The 23313-nt window shown below is 45.2% G+C and overlaps 1 protein-coding gene across 4 annotated transcripts in view; it reads left to right on the top strand.

Moving 5' to 3' along the window:
• The window catches only part of acap3a (ArfGAP with coiled-coil, ankyrin repeat and PH domains 3a), a 71121-nt gene that overhangs the window by 8037 nt on the left and 39771 nt on the right, over positions 1–23313 (top strand). For all 4 annotated transcript variants that reach the window (XR_014601690.1, XM_084069538.1, XM_084069539.1 and 1 more), the window contains exon 2: positions 22815–22872. Coding sequence is in view for 3 of the 4 variants with exons in the window: in XM_084069538.1 (XP_083925664.1) it covers positions 22815–22872 (58 nt within the window). In the remaining variant the exon portion in view is untranslated. The remainder of the gene's footprint in view (positions 1–22814; positions 22873–23313) is intronic.

The raw sequence follows: 23313 nt of genomic DNA, 5'->3' as shown, positions 1-23313 counted from the left end.
TTTAGCTAAGAGATCTTACACCCGTTTGAGATGACGTCTTTCCATTTTCCATCGACTGTGCTTTATGTTTGAGATAAAACGCTAATTGGAAAATGTCCAATTTCCTGCCCAGGTCTCCGTTCAACTCCAGCTCATGCCGTCTCGTTGCTCAGCTGTCAGCTGTGCTTTAAACAAGTGGAGGGGATTTGCCATTATGAAGGATTATCCAGTAGTATAATAAGGCTAACAGCAGCACGTGAGGGACTGTCCTGTCTTGTCAGACAATAATTGCACGTTGGGCACCATAGTCCTCCCGTGGCTACATAGCTGCGGCTGTACATTAAAGCCCGATGTATACGTCATACTATGATAAGTGTAGATTTACAAGCTCACAACATGTCACGGATGCAACGCGTTGTGAGCTTTTAGATCGGCTATTTTCGTGCACCACACCTCCGTATGACGTAGCATAATTAAGCATTACTACTAGCCCGAGTTTTATACTTCATCTGTGCAGTTGCTCTGCTATTCCCAGTGAACGCCTACAGACTTATTTGTTAAAGATGTGTGTTTGTGTGAATCTTGTGTTTCATTGGATGACAGTGGACTCGGAGTGATTTATATAGACACAAAGCTTTACAGTAATATGTACAGTATTGGGCTTATCAGTTGAATGTGTGTTTCATGAGATGACTGGAGTGATTTACACACACACACACACACACACACACACACACACACACACACACACACACACACACACACACACACACACACACACACACACACACACACACACACACACACACACACACACACACACACACACAGCTTTACAATAATATGTATGGGCTTACCAGTTGGGGCTGACAGGAGAGTTACGAGTAACAGATTTTGCTGTGTAATGGAATGTCTCTGAAATGCTTCCTCTGGTGAACGCCAGTCTCGTGTGGGAAAGGGGGCGGGGGGGCGTTTCCAGGTGTGTAAACATCACCTTTTGCCCCAGGACCTGCGTGTCCCATTCATATCCATTTATCACCCCATGGTTCAGGAAACTTGGTGACGTTATTGATAGCAGTTTGGGATTTCAAGCCATCCAGCTTTCTCCGTCGTATTAAATACAGCGTAACAGGACAAATATAAGACTCTCGCATCCCGTCCCTCGGTGTCGGTTGCCTTGGGAGAGTGTGATTGGCATTTTCTTGATCTCCATTTCACAGCGGGGGTTTCACAGCTTTCCAGCTATGCTGTTTCCCCAAAAGCATAAGGGAGAGGGAGAGAGAGAGAATTTAAGTTGCCTCCTGAGTTCAGGTCTACAGGCTCCGGTTCTCCTCAGTTTTGAAATGCTGAATCACACGATGTGTAACCAAGAAGAGCATCTGTTTTTGATTTCTCCCTTTCTCCATCACTATTCCTCTCACTCTCTTTCTCCCTTCTACTTTTTGCTTTCCTCTGTGAGTGAGGGGGGGGGGGTTAACTTCCTGGTTGTGGCTTGGCCTCGACTGGGTATAGAGTAGGGACGGGTCAGGAAATGCGTCAGTTTTGTGAAATATTCAAAAAGGGGGCTCTGAGTGAACGGCAGCGATCCGGTGAGACTGTGATGAGGTTGCTGACTCCCTCTGTGCCTCGACCCACCCTGTCTCCGCTGGGCTGAGTCACTGCGGAATCCTGACTCTGCATCCGGGCGCATCACACGGAACTAGAAGACAAAAGCGTTAACTTTGAGAGCAGATCTGGACTCTTATGGGTTCATTTGGTTCTATTTGTACACTCTCAGAGTTACAGATCTGTAATGGTTATCAATCGATTATTGCTTGAAAACTATTATGATGATGTGTCACCAAAATGCTAATGTTTGTTTTTGTAAAATGAAAAAGAAGATTATGACGATAATCATTACTTGCAGCTCTTCTCTGTACTTTAATTATCTGAATACATTTTTTTCAAAAAAAAATCCCAAATTGGGATGCATTTTCCAGAGGCATGATGGGAAATGGTCATTAGCATACGGTATACTTACTGTAGATAGATGAGCCTGAGTTAACTCATTATGCATTGTTTTCTCTGGGGACTGTGGTTCAGTGTACACATCGATGAGCCATGACTGAAACCCTTTTTTTCCTCTCCCGTTTGTACACTTGTGCTCTATTCTCCCATTAGTCTGAGTCCCAGAGAAGAACAAGCTCAAATTCTCAAGAGAACCATTGTTATTGCCATTTTTCACCATTGCTAACTGAGGAGAGACAGCTATCTCACGCCTCATTTCACCGCGTCATTATGGCACATCAAATGTCAAGGTTGATTTTCTGCCTTATTGCCATTGAATCTAACCCCCTCATCCTGTCAGGGGGCTCACAGTAGTAGCATATTATGTTTTCTCAAAGAATAGCCTAGCTGTTGCTAACCTAGATACTTTCCATATCTAAAGATGCTGGTGCAAGACCATAATCATAGCATAACAAGCTGACAAAAACGAGGGAAAGGGAGGGGTACCCAGATAATGCATTAACTGTTAATGCATTATCTGGGTACCCCTCCCTTTCCCTCGTTTTTGCCAGCTTGTTATGCTTTCTCCATCACAATGGCAGGGGTCTGGTTCTGTCTACGGCACGCCGGTTGACACAGATGTTTCATCAACATCCTGGTCCTGGGCCTGATGGCATGGGGTCTCACTGAGGGCAAACACATTGACGTCAGGGGCACAGTGCTGACTTCAGGCTAGAGGAAACACCTGGGGGAAGGATGGGAGGAAGTGACAGGACCTTCAACCTCTCCCGTTGTCTCTTGACTCTCTCTCGGCCTGCTGCGTAAACCTTAGCGTTGCCGAGACGTCGGGATGATATATGGGTGTGTAGCGTGAGCGGGCAGCAGCTCCGGACGCCTGTGTAAACTATGAGTCTGCTGTTTAGACTGTGTCTCAAACTTGGTGTGAACTGAGCGAGGCAGCTCCATGTACGTTGATCCCATCTCTGCTTTTGCAAGCATGCATGTAAAAAGAAAAAGAGAGAGACCTAGAGCTTTGGAGCATTTAAGTGTGCTCAAACTTAAACGCCTGTCAGCAGGATCCATATGGAAGCAGTCTCTGCTCTTTTCACCGTTGTTTCTGCGACTTCCATCTCCCTGCAAGTTTTTCAGACAGGAAAGAGCTGAATGCTTCACGCGTCTGGTATGTCTTTCTAGTGTGAGCCAAGCTGCATGTTTAGCCCACAAAAATGCCGGGAAGAGCTCCCAGCTCAGCCCTACCATCACCACCACCGCTGCTGGACATGGTGGCAGTCGACGGCGGTGTTTCTCAAAGTGGGTTCAGAGGACCCCCAGTAGTCCTTAAGGGGGGTTCCAGGGGGTCCCTAGCCACATTTTTTAAAATGGCATCTAAATAAATTTGACCACTTTAACTATTATGCTAATCATGCTAATTGTGAGCTTGTAGATCTGCCATTTAAAAACAAATCTTTTTTACATTTTAACAACACAAATCTTGAATGGGGGTACCTAGCACAAAATCTTCAAAAGCTTCAGATCCACAAATACATATTAATTTGGGGGTCCTTTGACATGAAAACGTTTAAGAACCACTGGTCTACGGGATGCAAGATGTTTTTAGTTTTTTTTCTGATGGAATTCAGCTATTTCACAGACATATTTCAAATGTCAGCGGGGAGGGTACGATGTAGGATTGGCTAATTGTGACAGGCACTCTCCTCTGCACCCATTCACCCAGGCCTGGTGGGACGCCCAGAGAGAGGCTGCGTTTGGCCTTGTATCTTTGGTGTCATTGTCCGTCTCCTTACAATAGAACATTGTCCGGGCCAATTCTCACAGATCAGGGATTTGCCGGCTTCTGTGCTCGCGCGTGTGTTTTCGTCTCTCTCACTCGATATCATCTTTGTCATTTTGTACATGACATTGCAGTCATGTTGGACCACCCTGTGTTAATATAAACCCGCACTGCCAGCCAAGGTGTCTCACATCATATCTCTGGCTCGTCAGTTTGTTTCTGCCTCTTGTTTTTATTTTTATTTTTTATAATTTATTGGGGCTTTTATTGATAGGATAGTAGTCTGACAGGAAATGGGGAGAGAGATGGGGAGTGACATGCAGCAAAAGCCGCCGGCATCGGGACTCGAACCCGCAACGCGCTGTCAGGCGACTTTGGAGCCTAGGTGCCTTGACCGCTAGGCCCCTGTCTGTTATTTCTGGGATCACTCTCACCCTAATAGCTCTGTCTCATCCCCCATCTCTCAAAGACGGACGTCGTCTATAAACACACCACGTATTGAGACTCAAATGATAAGTTGCCCCACGTGGGTGGACTCAATGAAGTGCTCGTAACCAGCAGCAGTGTGTCACTCAGACGATAGTTCTCGTTAGTTTGGTGTCATTACTCGGCGGAGAATTGACTCAAGCATTGTTGTACTGAAAGGGTTAAGCCCTGTCACGCTATTCCCTTACATGACGGCTTTTGTTGTCCTGCTCCGTTTCCTGTCTGAAGTGCCCTTTTCCCAGTGGTCTGCGGTGGCCTTATTGCGTGACCTCTCCAACACTGATGGGGTACACAGCTACTGCTAGAGCCTGCACTGCATCATGCATAGTGTATAATGCATAGTGTAACCCATCTGGTTTGTCATATTGCATAGTGTCTATCCCAGCAGCTGGTTTGTCATAATGCATAGTGTGAGTGTCTATATCCAGCAGGTTTGTCATGAAGCCCAAAGGCAGATAATAATATTATATATATTATATATGTAATAATAATAATAATAATGACTAGACAAAGTGCTCCTCGGAGCACAGGTCTCCGCCAGATCCGTCTTGGTCACATGACTATAGAGATAATGTTTACCGATTTGCGTGATGTGTGGACAAAAAAAGTAAAACATCTGTAGGAGTAATATCACCCTTTTTTGTGTGGGCGTTCCGCCGTCTACAAAACGTTACCGAGCCTATCAGCGTCCGTGCTCAGGTCTCTGTGATTGACAGCGCACGTTGGCCAATCAGAGACCGACTTGTGTAGTTGATGACGTGACTACTGGGCGACACTTTACCATAACAAACGCTGATTGGCTGAAGGGGTTGTCTGTCAACGCTACTACTCCCGCCCAGCTCCCAGGGGCCATACTCCCTCGTGAAATAATTTCCGAATGGGGGGGGGGGGGTTTCGAGGCTAGTGCGAATGTACAATAACTCCAATTTTGTTCAAAACTCTCTCTCTTTCTCTCTTTCTCATACACTTGGAAACAATGCACAGGAAAAAATGACATTTTAGAAAGCTATCCTTTCCTGTTGCTCTATTAACTGTACATTCTGATATTTGGCCAAGCCTATAGTTACAGACAGTTACATCAGACATCTCCTAGTCCCTCATTTTGCATGTGATTAAATTAACTAAGCAGTGCATGTTGTTTACCTTGCGATTGGATCAACTAAAAAGTTAAAGTGATAAACATTAGGATAGAAATGTTGATATATCAGAGTTAAGTTAACGTCTATGGGATTTACAAAATTACTTCACCCACCACTACTCCAGTTCATAGTCACAAGGTACTTATGGCAGTATTCCCATGCATTGTGTGTTTTGTTCGTTCGTTGCTGCATTCCACTTCAACTGCCAAAGAAAAGTACTGTCGGCAGGAAGGACAGGGGAAAAGAGTAACATGTCAATGTCATGCCGAAACCTTGTATGTCCAAAACCGTTACTTTCCAGGAAATAGAACCTGTGTTCCAATGGACCCATTCATTAAGGTTTCGAGGCCAATAGGCTCGAAGCCTTATTGCATTCCTTGGCTTTCATTATTAGGTTTCGAGAGCCTGTAAGGCTTCGAACCCTATTACATCTCTACACTTTCACTATTATTATTATTATTCTTCCGCCGTTTTTGCCAGTTCTGGCCTAACCGCCTGGTCACTTCTTATGAAATTCGGCAATATGGTAGAGGGCTATGCCAAACGGCGAAAACCCGAAACTCACAACCATTGGCCAAAGGGTGGCGCTGTAGCACTCAATTGAACATGCCAACTTTGAACAGGTACAGCTCATGCCCTGTTCGACCTACAGCCATGAAACTTCGATACACACATGCGTCTCCTCATGCCTAACAACTTTCACTGTTTGACTTTTGACCTCTGACCTTTAGATCTCCCACCATTTCGAATTCTATGAAAAGCAGTAAAAAGCAGTAAAAAGCCTACTCCTCCTGGGATTTATGAGCAATCTGTACAAAACTGTATACACATGAACTTTGGACCAATGCCGACAGACGTAACTTAGCGGATTTTCCATAAGTGAAAACGTTAAGCTTTTATAAGCCAATGAAAATTGCAGCTTTTTTTTAATTATTCATCTGCCCCTAACACATACATGCAGACTCACATTTGTTTGACACTTTGCAATATTGTAGAGGGTCCTTCCAAGTATCACTGAAACCAATCTTACTCCAATTGGTCAAAGGGGGGCGCTATAGCAATTTTTTGAAAATGCAAACTTTAAACAGGCAAAAGTCATGCCTCGTTTGGCCGACAGCCGTTAAACCTGCTTACACATGTGCCTTGACTCATGAGGAACACATGTATCACTTTGACCAGTAAGCTCTGCCCTTAGATTGTCTGCAATTTTGAGCAGTTTGAAAAACATTTAAATCCAGGATTTCTGAGCAATTTGCATGAAACTGTGTCAAATACATGTTTGAGGCCCTTTTTCACAGGTTCAGGTGTGTTGGTTCAATAGCTTGATCGCTTAATCATCTGCCTTGAAACCATAGGGTAGCCGGTTCGAATCCCACCTCAGGTAGACTTAATTATAATTGCATTGCACACAACATGACTATATCAATGAATACATGTGCAATTGTTAAAGATGACGAGAAATGCATACTTGAAAGTAGTTATTTTCAATGTATGACGTACTTCATTCGCGCTTTTGTTTTGTTTTGTTGGATTCTCCCTTTTCACTGTCTAAGGCTGTGTATTGGATAGCTCCACCAGTAGAGTGTGAGTCTCATGTGCCGAAGGTCCCTGGTTCGAATCCCACTTATTACAGTTCACATTTAAATTGCATTGTACAAAACATGACCCTGTTAATTCAGACAAGTGCAATGTTTAGACAATAACACGAAATGCTTTTGAGAGTAGTTTTTTTTTATGTATGACATACTTTCTTGTGAAAATAGCCGATCTACAATCTCACACCTTTTTAGATAGCAACGCGTTGTGAGCTTGTAGATCGACTATTTTCCACTAGTTTCCATTCCGAAATATATTGAGCAGTTTGAAAAACATTTAAACCAAGGATTTCTGAGCAATTTGCGTGAAATTGTGTCATGTGTTTGAACTCCCTTTTCACTAGTACAGGTCTGTTGGCCCAATGGCTTAATCATCTGCCTTGAAACCACAGGGTTCCTGGTTCGAATCCCACGTCATGTAGAATTCATTATAATTGCATTGCACACAACATGACTGTATCAATGAATGCATGTGCAATTGTTAACCAGTAAACTCCGCCCTTAGATTGTCTGCAATTTTGAGCAGTTTGAAAAACATTTAAATCCAGTATTTCTGAGCAATTTGCGTGAAAGTGTGTCATGTGTGTGAACTCCCTTTTCATCAGTTCGGGTCTGTTGGCCCAATGGCTTAATCATCTGCCTTGATACCAGAGCGTCGCCGGTTCAAATCTCACCTCATGCAGACCTCAACTCAATTGCATTACACACAACATGACTGTATCAATGAATAAACATGCAATTGTTAAATGAAACGCTTATTGAGAGTAGTTGTTTTCAATGTATGATGTACTTCATTCCCTCTTTTGTTTTGTTTTGTTTTGTTGGATTCTCCCTTCTCACTGACCAAGGCTGTGGATTGAATAGCTTGATCAATACAGTGTTAGTCTCATGTGCCAAAGGTCCACGGCTCAAACCCCACTTGTCACAGTTTACATTTAAATTGCATTATGCAAAACATGACCCTGTTAATTCAGACATGTGCACTTTGCTCTCTCTCTCTCTCTCTCTCTCTCTCTCTCTCTCTCTCTCTCTCTCTCTCTCTCTCTCTCTCTCTCTCTCTCTCTCTCTCTCTCTCTCTGTCACAGTCTGTCTGTCTGCCTATCTGCCACTCTGTCACTGTCTGTCTGTCTGCCAGTCTGCCACTCTGTCACTGTCTGTCTGTCTGTCTGCCAGTCTGCCACTCTGTCACAGTCTGTCTGTCTGTCTGCCAGTCTGCCACTCTGTCACTGTCTGTCTGTCTGCCAGTCTGCCAGTCTGCCACAGTCTGTCTGTCTGCCAGTCTGCCAGTCTGCCACTCTGTCACTGTCTGTCTGTCTGCCAGTCTGCCACTCTGCCACTCTGTCACAGTCTGTCTGTTTGTCTGTCTGCCACTCTGTCACAGTCTGCCAGTCTGCCAGTCTGCCACTCTGTCACTGTCTGTCTGTCTGTCTGCCAGTCTGCCAGTCTGCCACAGTCTGTCTGTCTGCCAGTCTGCCAGTCTGCCACAGTCTGTCACAGTCTGCCAGTCTGCCAGTCTGCCACTCTGTCACAGTCTGCCAGTCTGCCACTCTGTCAAAGTCTGCCAGTCTGCCAGTCTGCCACTCTTGTCACAGTCTGCCAGTCTGCCATTATTCTCGAAACCGCTAATTGCTGCTTGCAGCTATATTTATTATTATTATTCTTCCGCCGTATTTGCCAGTTCTGGCCTAACCGCGTGGTCACTTTTTATGAAATTCGGCAATATGGTAGAGGGCTATACCAAACGGCGAAAACCCGAAACTCACAACCATTGGCCAAAGGGTGGCGCTGTAGCACTCAATTGAAATATGCCAACTTTGAACAGGTACAACTCATGCCCTGTTTGACCCACAGCCATGAAACTTCGATGCACACATGCGTCTCCTCATGCCTAACAACTTTCACTGTTTGACTTTTGACCTCAGACCTTTAGATCTCCCACCATTTCGAATTCTATGAAAAGCAGTAAAAAGCAGTAAAAAAATCACTTCTCCTGGGATTTATGAGCAATCTGTACGAAACTGTATACACATGAACTTTGGACCAATGCCGACAAACGTAACTTAGCGGATTTTCCATAAGTGAAAACGTTAAGCTTTTATAAGCCAATGAAAATTGCAGCTTTTTTTAAATTATTCATCTGCCCCTAACACATACATGCAGACTCACATTTGTTTGACACTTTGCAATATTGTAGAGGGTCCTTCCAAGTATCACTGAAACCAATCTTACTCCAATTGGTCAAAGGGGGGCGCTATAGCAATTTTTTGAAAATGCAAACTTTAAACAGGCAAAAGTCATGCCTCGTTTGGCCGACAGCCGTTAAACCTGCTTACACATGTGCCTTGACTCATGAGGAACACATGTATCACTTTGACCAGTAAGCTCTGCCCTTAGATTGTCTGCAATTTTGAGCAGTTTGAAAAACATTTAAATCCAGGATTTCTGAGCAATTTGCATGAAACTGTGTCAAATACATGTTTGAGGCCCTTTTTCACAGGTTCAGGTGTGTTGGTTCAATAGCTTGATCGCTTAATCATCTGCCTTGAAACCATAGGGTAGCCGGTTCGAATCCCACCTCAGGTAGACTTAATTATAATTGCATTGCACACAACATGACTATATCAATGAATACATGTGCAATTGTTAAAGATGACGAGAAATGCATACTTGAAAGTAGTTCTTTTCAATGTATGACGTACTTCATTCGCGCTTTTGTTTTGTTTGGTTGGATTCTCCCTTTTCACTGTCTAAGGCTGTGTATTGGATAGCTCCACCAGTAGAGTGTGAGTCTCATGTGCCGAAGGTCCCTGGTTCGAATCCCACTTATTACAGTTCACATTTAAATTGCATTGTACAAAACATGACCCTGTTAATTCAGACAAGTGCAATGTTTAGACAATAACACGAAATGCTTTTGAGAGTAGTTTTTTTTTATGTATGACATACTTTCTTGTGAAAATAGCCGATCTACAATCTCACACCTTTTTAGATAGCAACGCGTTGTGAGCTTGTAGATCGACTATTTTCCACTAGTTTCCATTCCGAAATATATTGAGCAGTTTGAAAAACATTTAAACCAAGGATTTCTGAGCAATTTGCGTGAAAGTGTGTCATGTGTGTGAACTCCCTTTTCACTAGTACAGGTCTGTTGGCCCAATGGCTTAATCATCTGCCTTGAAACCACAGGGTTCCTGGTTCGAATCCCACGTCATGTAGAATTCATTATAATTGCATTGCACACAACATGACTGTATCAATGAATGCATGTGCAATTGTTAACCAGTAAACTCCGCCCTTAGATTGTCTGCAATTTTGAGCAGTTTGAAAAACATTTAAATCCAGTATTTCTGAGCAATTTGCGTGAAAGTGTGTCATGTGTGTGAACTCCCTTTTCATCAGTTCGGGTCTGTTGACCCAATGGCTTAATCATCTGCCTTGATACCAGAGCGTCGCCGGTTCAAATCTCACCTCATGCAGACCTCAACTCAATTGCATTACACACAACATGACTGTATCAATGAATAAACATGCAATTGTTAAATGAAACGCTTATTGAGAGTACTTGTTTTCAATGTATGATGTACTTCATTCCCTCTTTTGTTTTGTTTTGTTTTGTTGGATTCTCCCTTCTCACTGACCAAGGCTGTGGATTGAATAGCTTGATCAATACAGTGTTAGTCTCATGTGCCAAAGGTCCACGGCTCAAACCCCACTTGTCACAGTTTACATTTAAATTGCATTATGCAAAACATGACCCTGTTAATTCAGACATGTGCACTTTGCTCTCTCTCTCTCTCTCTCTCTCTCTCTCTCTCTCTCTCTCTCTCTCTCTCTCTCTCTCTCTCTCTCTCTCTCTCTCTCTCACTCTGTCACAGTCTGCCACTCTGTCACTGTCTGTCTGTCTGTCTGCCAGTCTGCCAGTCTGCCACAGTCTGTCTGTCTGCCAGTCTGCCACAGTCTGTCACAGTCTGCCAGTCTGCCAGTCTGCCACTCTGTCACAGTCTGCCAGTCTGCCACTCTGTCAAAGTCTGCCAGTCTGCCAGTCTGCCAGTCTGCCAGTCTGCCAGTCTGCCACTCTGTCAAAGTCTGCCAGTCTGCCAGTCTGCCACTCTTGTCACAGTCTGCCAGTCTGCCATTATTCTCGAAACCGCTAATTGCTGCTTGCAGCTATATTTGTAGTTATTATTTAGTCACAAGAGCTTGTTAATACTTTTCATAGGTTCAATAATTATAAAACGCACAGCCACTGCAGTGTTTCCCCTAGGTTTTCTGGTTTGTGGGGGGTGGTGCCTGGGCTGGATACAGATGGGCCGGGGGGTGGTATGGACCACCAAGGTTTGAATACATTCTCAAGTATTTTGGGGCCATGTGACCTTGCAGATCAAATCCTTGCATATCAAATTTGTTCACATCTGGAGTGTTTACAGAATGTCTTGGGAGTCTTGAGAATGATTGAAATGGATTCCCAAATTAAACTGAATAAAACACAGGCTGCATGGTAATTCAGTGGTCTGAAAGCACATACATAATTAAAAAGTGTGATATAAATGTGAAAAGTGCTTTTAGGTAACTTCTGTTGTGATCTGGCCCAAATGTGCTATTTCTGCCTGAATGCTCTCCTACTTTGGCCAAATGTTTGCCTGTTATGACCGAATGTTCACCTATCATGACACTAGGGTTCAGTTCAACAATAACTCCAAAATGTTGTGATTAGGTCCAGGTGGGACGCTACAGTTCAGTGATGGCTTGCTGGATGTGATCCCACAGTTCCCACTGACCACCCATCCAGCCTCCACAATGCCCTCCTTCCTGTCCCCATGTCATCCTCAAGGCTTTAGCCATAGCCTGGGGCTTTAGAATACACACACGTCCCCGAGCCATGCGGTTACAAATCCCCTGTCCATTACCCGGTAAGCATTGGCCCTGAACCCAGTGTACCACCACTGTTTAGCCCTCGATCTCTGACGGACAGCCAGGCTGCAACAAATAACAGTCATGTCCCTCTGGGACCCACAGAATAATGGCTGCTATCAGGTTATCCAAACAATTTGGAAATGCTCTGAAAGGATGCTTGTAAGAAGCAACAATGGAAGAACAACCGTTTGTGTTATAGAGTTACTGTTTTCTTCCCAGCAAGTACGATACGAAGACACTTTTTTCCTACGTTTTTTTTTATGTCCATCTGCGATACTGAAGTGTATCCAGTCGTATTGACTTCTTGAATGAAAGGCAATATTGTGCAGAAGACATCTGCTCCAAAGCTGCCTCGTCATCAGAGCTTTGACATTTTAGTGGAAAGGCTGACACAGGAAAGAATAGCTCCAAGTCAAGATACGGTAGGAGAGAAAAACATGTGACTTTCTGCCGCATATGAACCCTGTGGGTTATAATTTTGGGTGCCCGGGACGTGCTTTTATATGATTTTTAAATTGCACACTAACCAGGGACATCAATTATCTTGACATGCGCAAATTAATTCTGTTCTATTAGTCGAAGTATGGATTTGCTCAGGTCATGTCCCCTTAAATCTGCCTCTGTCTGGACAGAGGCTAAAATTAGATGATCCAGATGTTTTGCCATTTTGTGAAGCCCAAAGCCCTGAGCCAGGACAGTTAACATGGCAACAATGTTATTGCCGTTATTGAGGCATCACAGAAACTTCAGAAGTCACTAAATGACTTCATATAGCATTTTTGACTAGAAACAGGGCTACTTGAATTAGCCACCTCTCTCTCATATACAGTGTATCTGACTGAACTAAATTTGTTCTGTGGTTTTGTCTTTTATACTTCTCATTTACTTTAAGTTTCCAATGTCCTTGTCCTATTTTCCACACTGCAGTTGAACAGGAGAGCTGTAGTTGAATGGATTGGGTGAAAAAAGACCGCCAATGAGAGCCGCAGCTGTTGCTGTTGGTCAGAACAAGCGTCTGTGTCCATCTGACATGCTGTTCCCTGGATTCTGACTGAAGAATCAGAGGAGATGCCTACTGGGAGAGACTGTGTCTTTTGGCAGGTTAGACTAGCGCAGTACCTCTTCTCTGCCAGTCTGTGCTGCCTGTGAACCTCCTGTGTGATCCAGGGGCACAGGGTTTAAAACGTCTTAAAAAGTCTCAAATCCATTTATCTGAATTCGAGGCCGTAAAATGTCCTAAATACAATTTGGTCAGGTCTTACATTAGATTGGATCATGAAGTTAACATTACTTTTATGAAGTTCAGTCTCACTTTTAAATGTGTTTTGGGGAATAATTTGTACTGATCACTCAGTAACAAAACTACAAAAAAAAAAAATGGAACCAATAACCACACATTTATGTTCTTTCTTACAAAGGTTTTAAAACAAAAACTCGTTGTTGAAACCTGCAGAAACCCTGGGGGCAGCTGCTCTCTCCCTAGAGGTTAGGTCACCGTTTTGCAGGGGTCGCAACAAGGTCAGGACTCTCGGGGGCCTAAGCCTACTGGTGTGTGATTGTGTGTGTCTGTGTGAATGTGATAATGTCTCTATTTAAATAATGCATTCCATTTATGTGAGATGGTAGTGCAATGATTGTACTAGATGGCTCTCCCTACTTAACTTGCAGAGCATTCACATTTGAATAACAACATCCGCTGAATGTTTCTGTTTTGTTTTAATGCCACTTTAACACCGCCCGTTTTTTGTTAAAACATTCCTACATTTATCGTGTGGTTTCTGCGGTTTTTGCACTACATTAATTCGCCAGGGAACGAGCACTATCAAAAATTTGTGTTAGAATGAAAAGCGGGACCTGACCGTTATTTTATTCCTGGGCTTTTTCCATATTACAAACGCTGGCAGCAGGAGCATAGCAGGAACATGGTTCTCATGAGCCAGAGGAGTCTTGTTTGGTTTGAATGTCTCTGCTGAAGAATGCGTCTCTGTTTCCCGCTCTGCATAGGAGTATTAAGAAGATGGGATTCATGTGGTCAGATTAAACGGGAATGTTATCCTCTGCTTGGGGACTGCCTGCCTGCCTGCCTGGCTGCTTTACTGCTTGGCTGGGCTGAGAGCCTGTGAACCGTTGCTGGTTGTTGGACAGGGCCAGAACTAATGTCTCTCTCTCCAAGGGAGGGAGTGAAAATATGTGCACATGTTGTTCAAGGCCCAAGGAGACACTAACGGTCTCAGAGCCATTCTCGAACAGCAGGTTTTGTAACGGCAGAGAAAATGCTTTGCTACATTTGAAGTGTTTCACACACGGCACACATCTGCGTCTGCATTTGTGCGCACGCAGCCTCACATACATACACACACACACACACACACACACACACACGTGCACACGCACACACATGCGTCGTGCACACAGCACACATTCAAAAAGACAGGTGGTCCTGTCCTCAAAACTTTACAATTATTGTAGGACATTGTAATTATGCGGTCAATATATTAACTGGCCGAGCCACCAAATCGCCACGTGATCTAATATCCAAATGATGAACAACTCATTTTTAGAATACAACTTTCTGTATTAGGAAGGGTCCTGAAACCTGAACCTTTATCACTTTAACCTGAAAATCAAGGTCATCTCTCCTACACCAAATGAAGTGAAACCAACACCTTTATAGAAAACGCATTTTTCGACAATCTTTTGCTTTATTTTCCAGTCTTCTGCAACTTTGTTTTGGGGCTGTTGTTTTGGGACCGAACCGAAGAACATATAGTGCCTCTCAGGCATGCTGCTCATTCATGATTTATGTGTTGCTGTGGTCCCTATGTGGTGGAGAAGCACCACGGACGTGTACAGGAATGAGTTTGAGGCTGGTGACCCAGACAGGGGTGTGGCACACATGAGGTGCGGCAGAAAGCAGACAGGCAAAAGTTCAGCCTCAGCGGGCAGCCTGGTCATCCGAGGTAGAATACTCTAGACTAGTCTCAACCCCCTGACAGACTAGATATCTCCTCTCTAAAATAAGGAGTGTTGATTTTGGAGGGTCAGTGTGCAGTCAAGAGGGGAATATGTTATGTGAGCCAAGAACAAGTCCCCAGCTCCTGACACGCAAACTCTTAAACACGCATTCTCTTATCTCCCCTTCTTTTTCTCTTTTTATTTTTCTCTCTATTTCTTCTCCCTGTCTCTTCTCTATGGACTGTGTGTGTGTGCATGTATGTGTGTGTGTGTGTGTGTGTGTGTGTGTGCTTATAGCTCTCTGTTTGACTGACACGATCTCAGCTGGTCTCCATATGCAAATTGACTCTCCAAAATAAACCCAATGCATGCCTTTGCGAGTTCTGTGCAGGAGGAGATACAGCACAAATGGTGTACTTGTTAACACCACCTTCTCTCTCACTCCTCAAGTTATTTGCCGGTGTCAGTCAGAAAAGGTGTGCTCAGGCACCTGTCCCATAGGCATCAGCGGTAGGCCATACAGTACATGCTGGTAAGACAGACGGGACACTGTTGGCATGCATAGCATGTCAGCTGTGGTGCTACGCATGTCCTCTCCATTGGAGACGGAGAAGGACACACAGAATGAACCCTAATTTATACTTCGTTGCACAACGGTGTGACTTGCCAATAATGACTGATTCTTGACAAGTGGCACCACCATTTCCCGAAGTATGAATTAGGCAACAGTAGAGGATAGATAGGGTTTTAGTCTCCAAAATAAAAGGGTGTTTTGTCCAGATATCACTGAAATGTATTTGTGAGCATATAACAGTGCTCAGAGTGCAACAACAATTGTTTTACTTGTAGCACCACTGCCAACCTGTATGTGTTGGGATATTTATTAAATCATTTAAAAAAATAACTTAAACAAGTGGTCTTTGGTTTGTTTGTGTAGAAACAGCAGCGGAAACTTCCTCCGGTCTCAGCCTGTACGGTATCTCACTGCCCTCTTCAGAATTGTATGAGACTTGTATGAGCAACATCCTTAGAGAGGACTGACATACAGTACGCCCCTCTATTTAGGCACGTGAGGAAGCTGCTGGGCCAGGTAGCAGTTAGGCCTGTCACTGTCACTTAAGTCAGTACTTTACTGAGTGCCCTTGGGCGAGTGTGGGCTTTGGCATGCAGCCTGGAAGTCCTGCATGGTGCATCATTGGGCACAAGCCATGGTGAAGTTGTCAGAGGACCAATGATGTCGGTCAAATTTCAGCTTTTGAAAAGTTTTTTTAAAGTGGATACGATTTATTTTCATTTGACTGTTCTATTTAGTTTTCACACTGCATTACTTCAGTTCTTCTTAAGGTAGCTCTCCACCACACCGACATCGGCGGCGTTGGTAAGCGTTGGAAAGCGGCTGTGGCCGAAAATCTGTTAAATGGACGGTGTGCATGCTGTCGTGGCGGGTCATAAGTTGTAGGGAAGCGTTCGAAAGCCGACCAAACATGCTCGGTCGGCTACCGACAGCTACTGCCCGTCGGTAGCAGCGGGGTGGTGGAGAGGGGGGGGGTGAAGGCTCCGTAGAGAAGTAGAACTCTCGTCTGCTTCTGGTGCAGGAGCAAGCCTAGATAAGCCAGAGACATTGCCTGTTGCACATTTGAACTAGATACCATATTCTCAATTCCTATACCGACCAACTCCAAAGCAAAGCAGTACTATGACTAGCCTAGCGCAAAAAAAAATCTGTGTTTTTGTTTTGTTCCAAGCTGTCTGAGGATTGTGGACTACAGCCACTGGTGTGAATAGTTATTTCATCTGATTTCCTCTGACGCATGCGCACAACAAGGTGCCATCGTCCGACCGTTTGCAATAGTTTGCGCTTGCGGTGTGGCGACCACAACTTTTGGACACCTGAAAATCCGACATCATCCGACATTACACCCGGCTGCCAGTCTGTAGTAGTCTGAAGTGGTCTGTTTGGTGGAGAGCCACCTGACAGACCCCCCCCCAAAAAAAAACACATCCCCCATAACACCCCCTACCGCTGCCATATCCTCCCATCTTCCCCTTCCTACTTGAAAGCCCCCATACCCATTCAAACTCCCCCACCCCACCCACCCCCATAGCCTGCACTGCCCCCCATTCTCCATTTTCCCATCTTTGTTACCAAGCAGTTCGTACCTAAAAGCCCCTCATACACCTCCCGAGCCCCTCGACACACACACACACACACACACCCCCATACCAACCAAACCACGCCCTCGCTCACCCATACCCCCATATCCCCTCCCCCAATCTTCCATACTAAGCAGTGAGCCATTGTCTCGCCACCTTAACAACGGTGCCCACATGATGTGACCACTCAGGTCCTTTCAGATGTGAACCGAGAGGAACCTGGAGCAGCTCACTTTCCACTGAAGCCCTGTTGATGTGAATGGGGGCATGTGCTCCCAGCAGCTCTATGTAGATGGCGCATGCACAATTACGGCTGGTCCCCTAGTGGCCATAATCTGGATCAGAAATTGACTGTTTATGCAAAGTGTACAATTTGTATGCAAATTGAAACAGGGGGAAGTAGCCAGTTCAATGCCCAGACCCATGAGCGATATTTATGGCAAGTTAAACTTTGGAGTCAATTCAGGACAACTGGTCCGCTGTGGGGATGCCGAAGCACCCACAAACAAAATCCATGGCTTCCTGTTTAAACTAGTGAGATGAGATTAGATGACCAGGAGTCATTAATTGCATGAAAGCCCATAATTTGCCTGAACTCAGTGTCAGACAGCAGGTTGATAGAGAAGCTTAAGCTTAGACCCACCAATCCTCAGTTAGGAAATGTATAGTACTGCAAGCTGTTGGTGGTCCTGCTGTATTCAATCTACTGAATGAGTAGTTGTGAGAGCGGGTGGTGGTGGTGGTGGTGGTGGTGGTGGGGGGGGGCACTGTCTGCAAGTCTATTTGGCGATTGCCTTGGAAACGGGGTTTGGTGAATGGCTGCCACTCAGCTGTTGGCTACACCCAAGTATCTGGCCCAGTAGGACACTGGAAGGGGGAAGGGAAGAAAGAAACCATCCGCTCGCTGTGGACTGAAAATATTGTTCAGCGCCTCAAAAATTGTAACCCTGTGATGGATACAACTTGGCCCCGTTTGTACACGACTCGTACAGAACATGCAAGTGAATCTGTTCATCCGATGACAGCTTAATGCCCGGGCTCCTGGCATGTTGTAATTGAGGCATAAATGAGTAATTATTGCTGGAGCACACACATGTCATGGTCTGTGAAGCCATTAGTGCAGACGTGTGTTGAAGACCGTCTGAGGCTCATGCGGCAACAACAGCACTCTCTCTTTGGGTCTGCAGTAATGGGACCGCTGTTGATAGCAGGGTTGGGGCTTCTTCCAATTTGAGTAAGAGGAGAGCATGTAAGCTTTCAATTGGAAATAAAAGCCTGGGCTCGTGAAGCAATAGCCTGGATTTTGAAGGCATTTCAAGGAAGGGTATTTTGGGAGGCATTTGAACTGCTCCTGCCACCTCCACCCTAAAAGCATTAGGATCGGGTGACTCGTGTTACTACAGATGAATGGTTCAGGCACTGCAATTTTAAGTTAATGGAATGTTGAAAAATGTATGGCGCCAACTGGATAATTGCAATTATTTTGGAAGATGCCAACAAATAAGGCATAGTACGGTGATTGAAATATGAGTCTCCCTCTTACACTCTGCAGGATGGCTGGTAGAGACTGTGGGTAGGATATTTTTTTGCGCGTGTCCAGCCAACTCTGAAATTTAAGCTGGAGCTGGATTTTTGGTACTATACAGTAAGTGCTTGACATATCATAGCTAGGGGGCACCTGCTCTGACCCTGCATTAGCCTGTGTAGTAGTGGGCCAGCCTTCTCACGAGAGGAGGAGAGAGGAGAGCTGGACAGGGCTTGGGCATTAGAAGCCATGCATGCAGCTAAGAATAAACCAGGCAAGTCTGCTGCTCAGCAGAGCTGAAGGGAACATGCTCAGGAACCACCCCCTCCAATCACCCATTCAGCCTCACAATCCGACCTAATTTAAGGCACTATAAAGCAATCAATATTCTAACAAAATGCTGTCATGCCTTGTCACAATGGTGCCCTCAGACTGACAGAGCCGTCCCGTCTCCTTACCCTTACCCTCGCCGCCCCGCCTCTCATCCTGGCCCTGCACTGCAAGGGCAACAACTCCGGGGTGTTACTTTCACTCCAAGAGTGAAACTGAAGCCTCAGCCAAGCTCACATTGTGGCGTGTTGTGAGCTTGTAGATCAGCATATTTTCTGCAAGTGATACCCTTGCGCAATTGAGTAAATTAAGTTTTAATTTACACTACTGATTTGCAGAGTGGTCTCCCAAACAGCTCCCTCTCTCCCTTATCGATTAAATCCTGCTTGCTGGTTGTTAAATTTAGCTCAGATTAAAGGTATATTGAGCAGTGTGAGACAGAGCAAAGAGCGGATTAAAACCAAACAGCTCACTGATTACAGAGGGATCACTTGAAGCGAGCATCCAGGCTGAGCTATACAGCTGTTCTCATTTGTATGCTGGCGCAGCTCAGGAACTGAGGGACAGCAATGCAACGGCCTTGCCCATTGGTTCCCACGCTGGAACTCCCACCTCTTGTAGGTTCAGTTGATCCACCCCAGCTGGCGGTTGGGTCTGCTTGTGTTTTTAGGGGTCAGTACCTGGGCCCGGTGTTGACTGTCTCTTCGGCCTCCCACCTGCTCGTTACCCATACACAGGCCACCGGGCCGCTCTGCCTGGGATGGTGTCCCAAAACACAAACCCTCTGGGGCATCTGTGCTCAGCTGCAATCACTCTCAGCCATCCAGCTCACTGAGAAGCAGATGAGAGATAGAAATGAGGGGCTGGGAGCGCTCATACTGCAGCAGGCAAATAATGCTGCTACACCTTTTTCAATGAAGCTTCTCTCTCTCTCTCTCTCTCTCTCTCTCTCTCTCTCTGTGCACAGTCATATCCTGTCTTAATTTAGCTCTGAGGCTGTAAAGAATGGAATTTCTTTACACTCTCAGAGTTAAATTAACAGTGAGGATTTGACTGCGTTGCGGTCAGGCACCATGTGACTTTAGTTAAGATGCTAGGTGGCTTGTGGAAGAAGAGGAGCGTGTCGTGTGCGTTCCTCTCAGGGAGTTCGGCTGTAGTAAAGCTCCTCAGTCCTTCCCTCTCTGGACGCCCTGTCAGCACATTGACGGGCCAGAAACCAGCCTGAGCCCTGCTTGCACAGCACAATCTCCGCATTTATTATGCTTTTTTAACACCGCTGTGGTCCTTGAACGGCAATGTTCCATGTCAGAAATAAACCCCAAAACGATCCCAGATTAATCCCGAAGACAAGCCGCTGCATGTCGGTTTCAGTCTGCCCTAACCGGTTCTGAACTCCTGCTGTGGGGTGTGACGTTTTCACCAGTGTTAATAACACCTACCTGCATTATAAACTCTTTTATGCTGCTGGTCAATCAGTGACGCCCCTTACTTTTCATCGTGGAGGAGATTTGAACCACTGTTTACTGCCACTTTGTGACGTCTATTGATGGGTTCTTTAATGGAGCCTGTTCCATTGATTACTCCTTACGGCGACATGTCTGTCACATGCTTTCAGTGGCCTTGTTGTGTGAATCATGTTATTATCTAAGTGACCACTCCACTGTGTGTGGCGTGAGTTTTAGGGTCAACTCGCAAGCACATCGGGGACCGCTGCTGCCCACTTAATGGAGGGTTGCCATAGCTACATGCCTGGGGGATGTCTATGTGGATCCATTATTAGAGGCATGTGCATTGAGGTGGGGAGGTGGGGGTTTGGGGCCCCCGGGGGCCGACAGGAGCAGCTGTCCTGCAAGCCAGCCCTCCTGCCCCCTGCCCCCCGACCGTACGCTAGGGAGACACATCTGGCAGGCCAGGGGCTCAGAAGGCCTTCGACCATAAGGCTCATTGAAGCTGCCTGAGCTGGCTTCACTTGTGGAGGAACCGCTCTGTTGAGAAGTGTGCTCCAAATGTACTCAGAGCACCAGCCTTGAATGTGATTGTACCTGCCTTAACCACTTAAGCCCTATACAAAAAAAAATCTAAATTTTCCAATCAAACAATCTGACATTTTTCTTTTGGGGAAGGCTTTTTTTTACAATTTGTTTTGTATATATATATTTTTTTGTGCCTATAAAGACATTCCCAAAATAGGGATGCCAGGTAAACGGGGGTTGAAGAGAGGATATCTGCAATGTGGTTTGGCTTTGGCAATGAAATCACTGTCCATAGCAGGTAGAATCAATGGTCATTAGAAAGTGTAAGTGCTTGTCAGTTCATCATAAATAAAGTATAATTGGACTATCACTGGCATGCCAATGGATGCAGGTGAAGAGTGTGAGGAAAATGGGCCTCCTCAAACTGCGTTCTCTCTCTCTCTCTCCCTCTCTCTCTCTTGACTCCGCATTATCACATAATTATAAAAAAGGGATGTTTCTTAAAAAAAACATCAATGAAAACCTTATGAGTGGGCCAGCCTCTGCAGTATTGTCGCTGGGCGTGGTGAGCAGCAGGGTGTGGCCTGTAGGAGATCAGTTGAGGTTACAATAACACACGTGCGTGGAATAATAATAATATGGTATCGCTTAGTTAGGTAATGTATGTTTCCAGTCCTCCCTATTTTTGGCAGATATTTCTCTCTCTAATGTGTGTGTGTGTGTGTGTGTGTGTTATTTTCCATTTTGATGGAGGCAGTGAGAGTAGAGTCTGTGGGGGCGGAGAGGCAGAGGAGAGCGCACGTGCCTGCCGTCCTTCCTCCCCCTGAGCACGCAGCCCAGCCAAGCAAGCTAATCCACCCAAGGCCAAGGGATATGGTGAAGAGAGAGAGACGGTCACATAGAGAGAGCTACCAAAAAAGAGAGAGAGAGTGAGAGAGAGACAGTAAGAGAGAGAAAGGGATGCATATTGTGGCAGCCGCTCATGGTCGATAATACGGTACAGATATTCCTTTTGCAAATCTGCTGTGTGAGGCTGTTGTCTTAATTCACAGCCAGATGTCCTCTCCCCTCTCTATATCTCTCTCTCTCTCTCTCTCTCTCTCTCTCTAATAAAAACGTTTATTTAAAATGTGGGTTTGTGTTTAACTGATACCTTTTTAGAGTACATTAGCAGTCTAATCTGTGGAAAACTCTACCGTACAGTAGTGGTGAATCAATAATCATAATACTCTCCCACAGTCAGGCATGTAGCAGGCATTGGAGGTTGGGCAGCAGAAAGTGATAGCAAGGAGAATAACATTCCTTCGCCCTCTGACCATATAGCTCCATATATAAACCCACTCTCTTATTGACATGAAGCTGTCAGATGAGCATTGGGAGAAACCGCCCCACAGCTGTGGCCTCTGAGGAATGATGTTTGGGTAGACGTCAGCCAGCCGGTTAGCCCACTCCTGGCTGTAAATCATCCTCCACCCAGGGACCTCCAGATGTGGTTGGGTGTGGTGGTGGCGTTGGTTCTGATATTGGTGTGGGCAGCGGTGGCTGCGGTGGGTACAGGTGCATTGAGGCTTTGGTCCGCGGCGGTAAAAGTCACATTGATTGCTCACACTGTGTCGTGTATTTGTGTGACTGTGCTGAGCTGCTCCTGGGACGGTGTCTTAGTCACTTAAGGGCGCTCCCTCAGCAGTACACCCCAAACTTCTGCCCTTTATGCTCGAACATGTCTGGGTTTTGGCTCTCCAGAACCGCCCTCTGACACTCTTCGATTTATGAAACACCATCCGCATGCTGTCTGAGGACATGGAGAAATCAGAAGCAGATTGCAGAATGGCAGTGCTTTCCAGTGAGAGAAAATTACTTTCTGTTAAAAAAAAAGACATAAAGATTGATTATGGTGGTTTTGGTTCAAATTAGGACAGGAGTATCCACCAGTTATTTATAAAGTGTTCACTGTTCACTCCAACATTTCCTTATGTTTCCCCCCAGGGCAAATATCGATGAGGTGGAGACGGAGGTTGTGGAAATTGAAGCAAAGCTAGATAAGGTAAGACAGTCCCACGGCATGTGCACTGTTCTTGGGTACACATTCTTTATCATCTCAATGCCAAACTTGACCTCATTAAAACCAGATCATACACACACACACACCCCTTGTTATAGTAGCCTACTAGCAGTCAAGCCTCGTAACATATGGCTTCCCATAAGGGAGAGCTACTGTTTGTACAATTGCAAAAAGAAGCTTGCCTAATGCAAGCTTATTGTGAAATTCTTATACAAATACAACCTATTCTTGGATTATTATTGCGAGCGTTGTTAGCTGTACATTACAGTAGAGTACATGCTCCATAAGGAAAACATTAGAAATCGGTATAGCAGGATTAAAGGATGATGGCTGTGAAAGTGCCACACTGCTGTCTAATTGGACGGATTTACAAACAAAGTGATTAACACAGTAACATACACTCTTTTGCAGCAGCCCTTTCAA

The sequence above is a fragment of the Gymnoscopelus microlampas genome, assembly GCF_963454915.1.
Source record: "Gymnoscopelus microlampas genome assembly, chromosome: 10".
Lineage (NCBI taxonomy): Eukaryota > Metazoa > Chordata > Actinopteri > Myctophiformes > Myctophidae > Gymnoscopelus > Gymnoscopelus microlampas.
The sequence above is the reverse complement of the archived record's forward strand: the minus strand, read 5'-3'. Positions and strand labels throughout refer to the sequence as shown.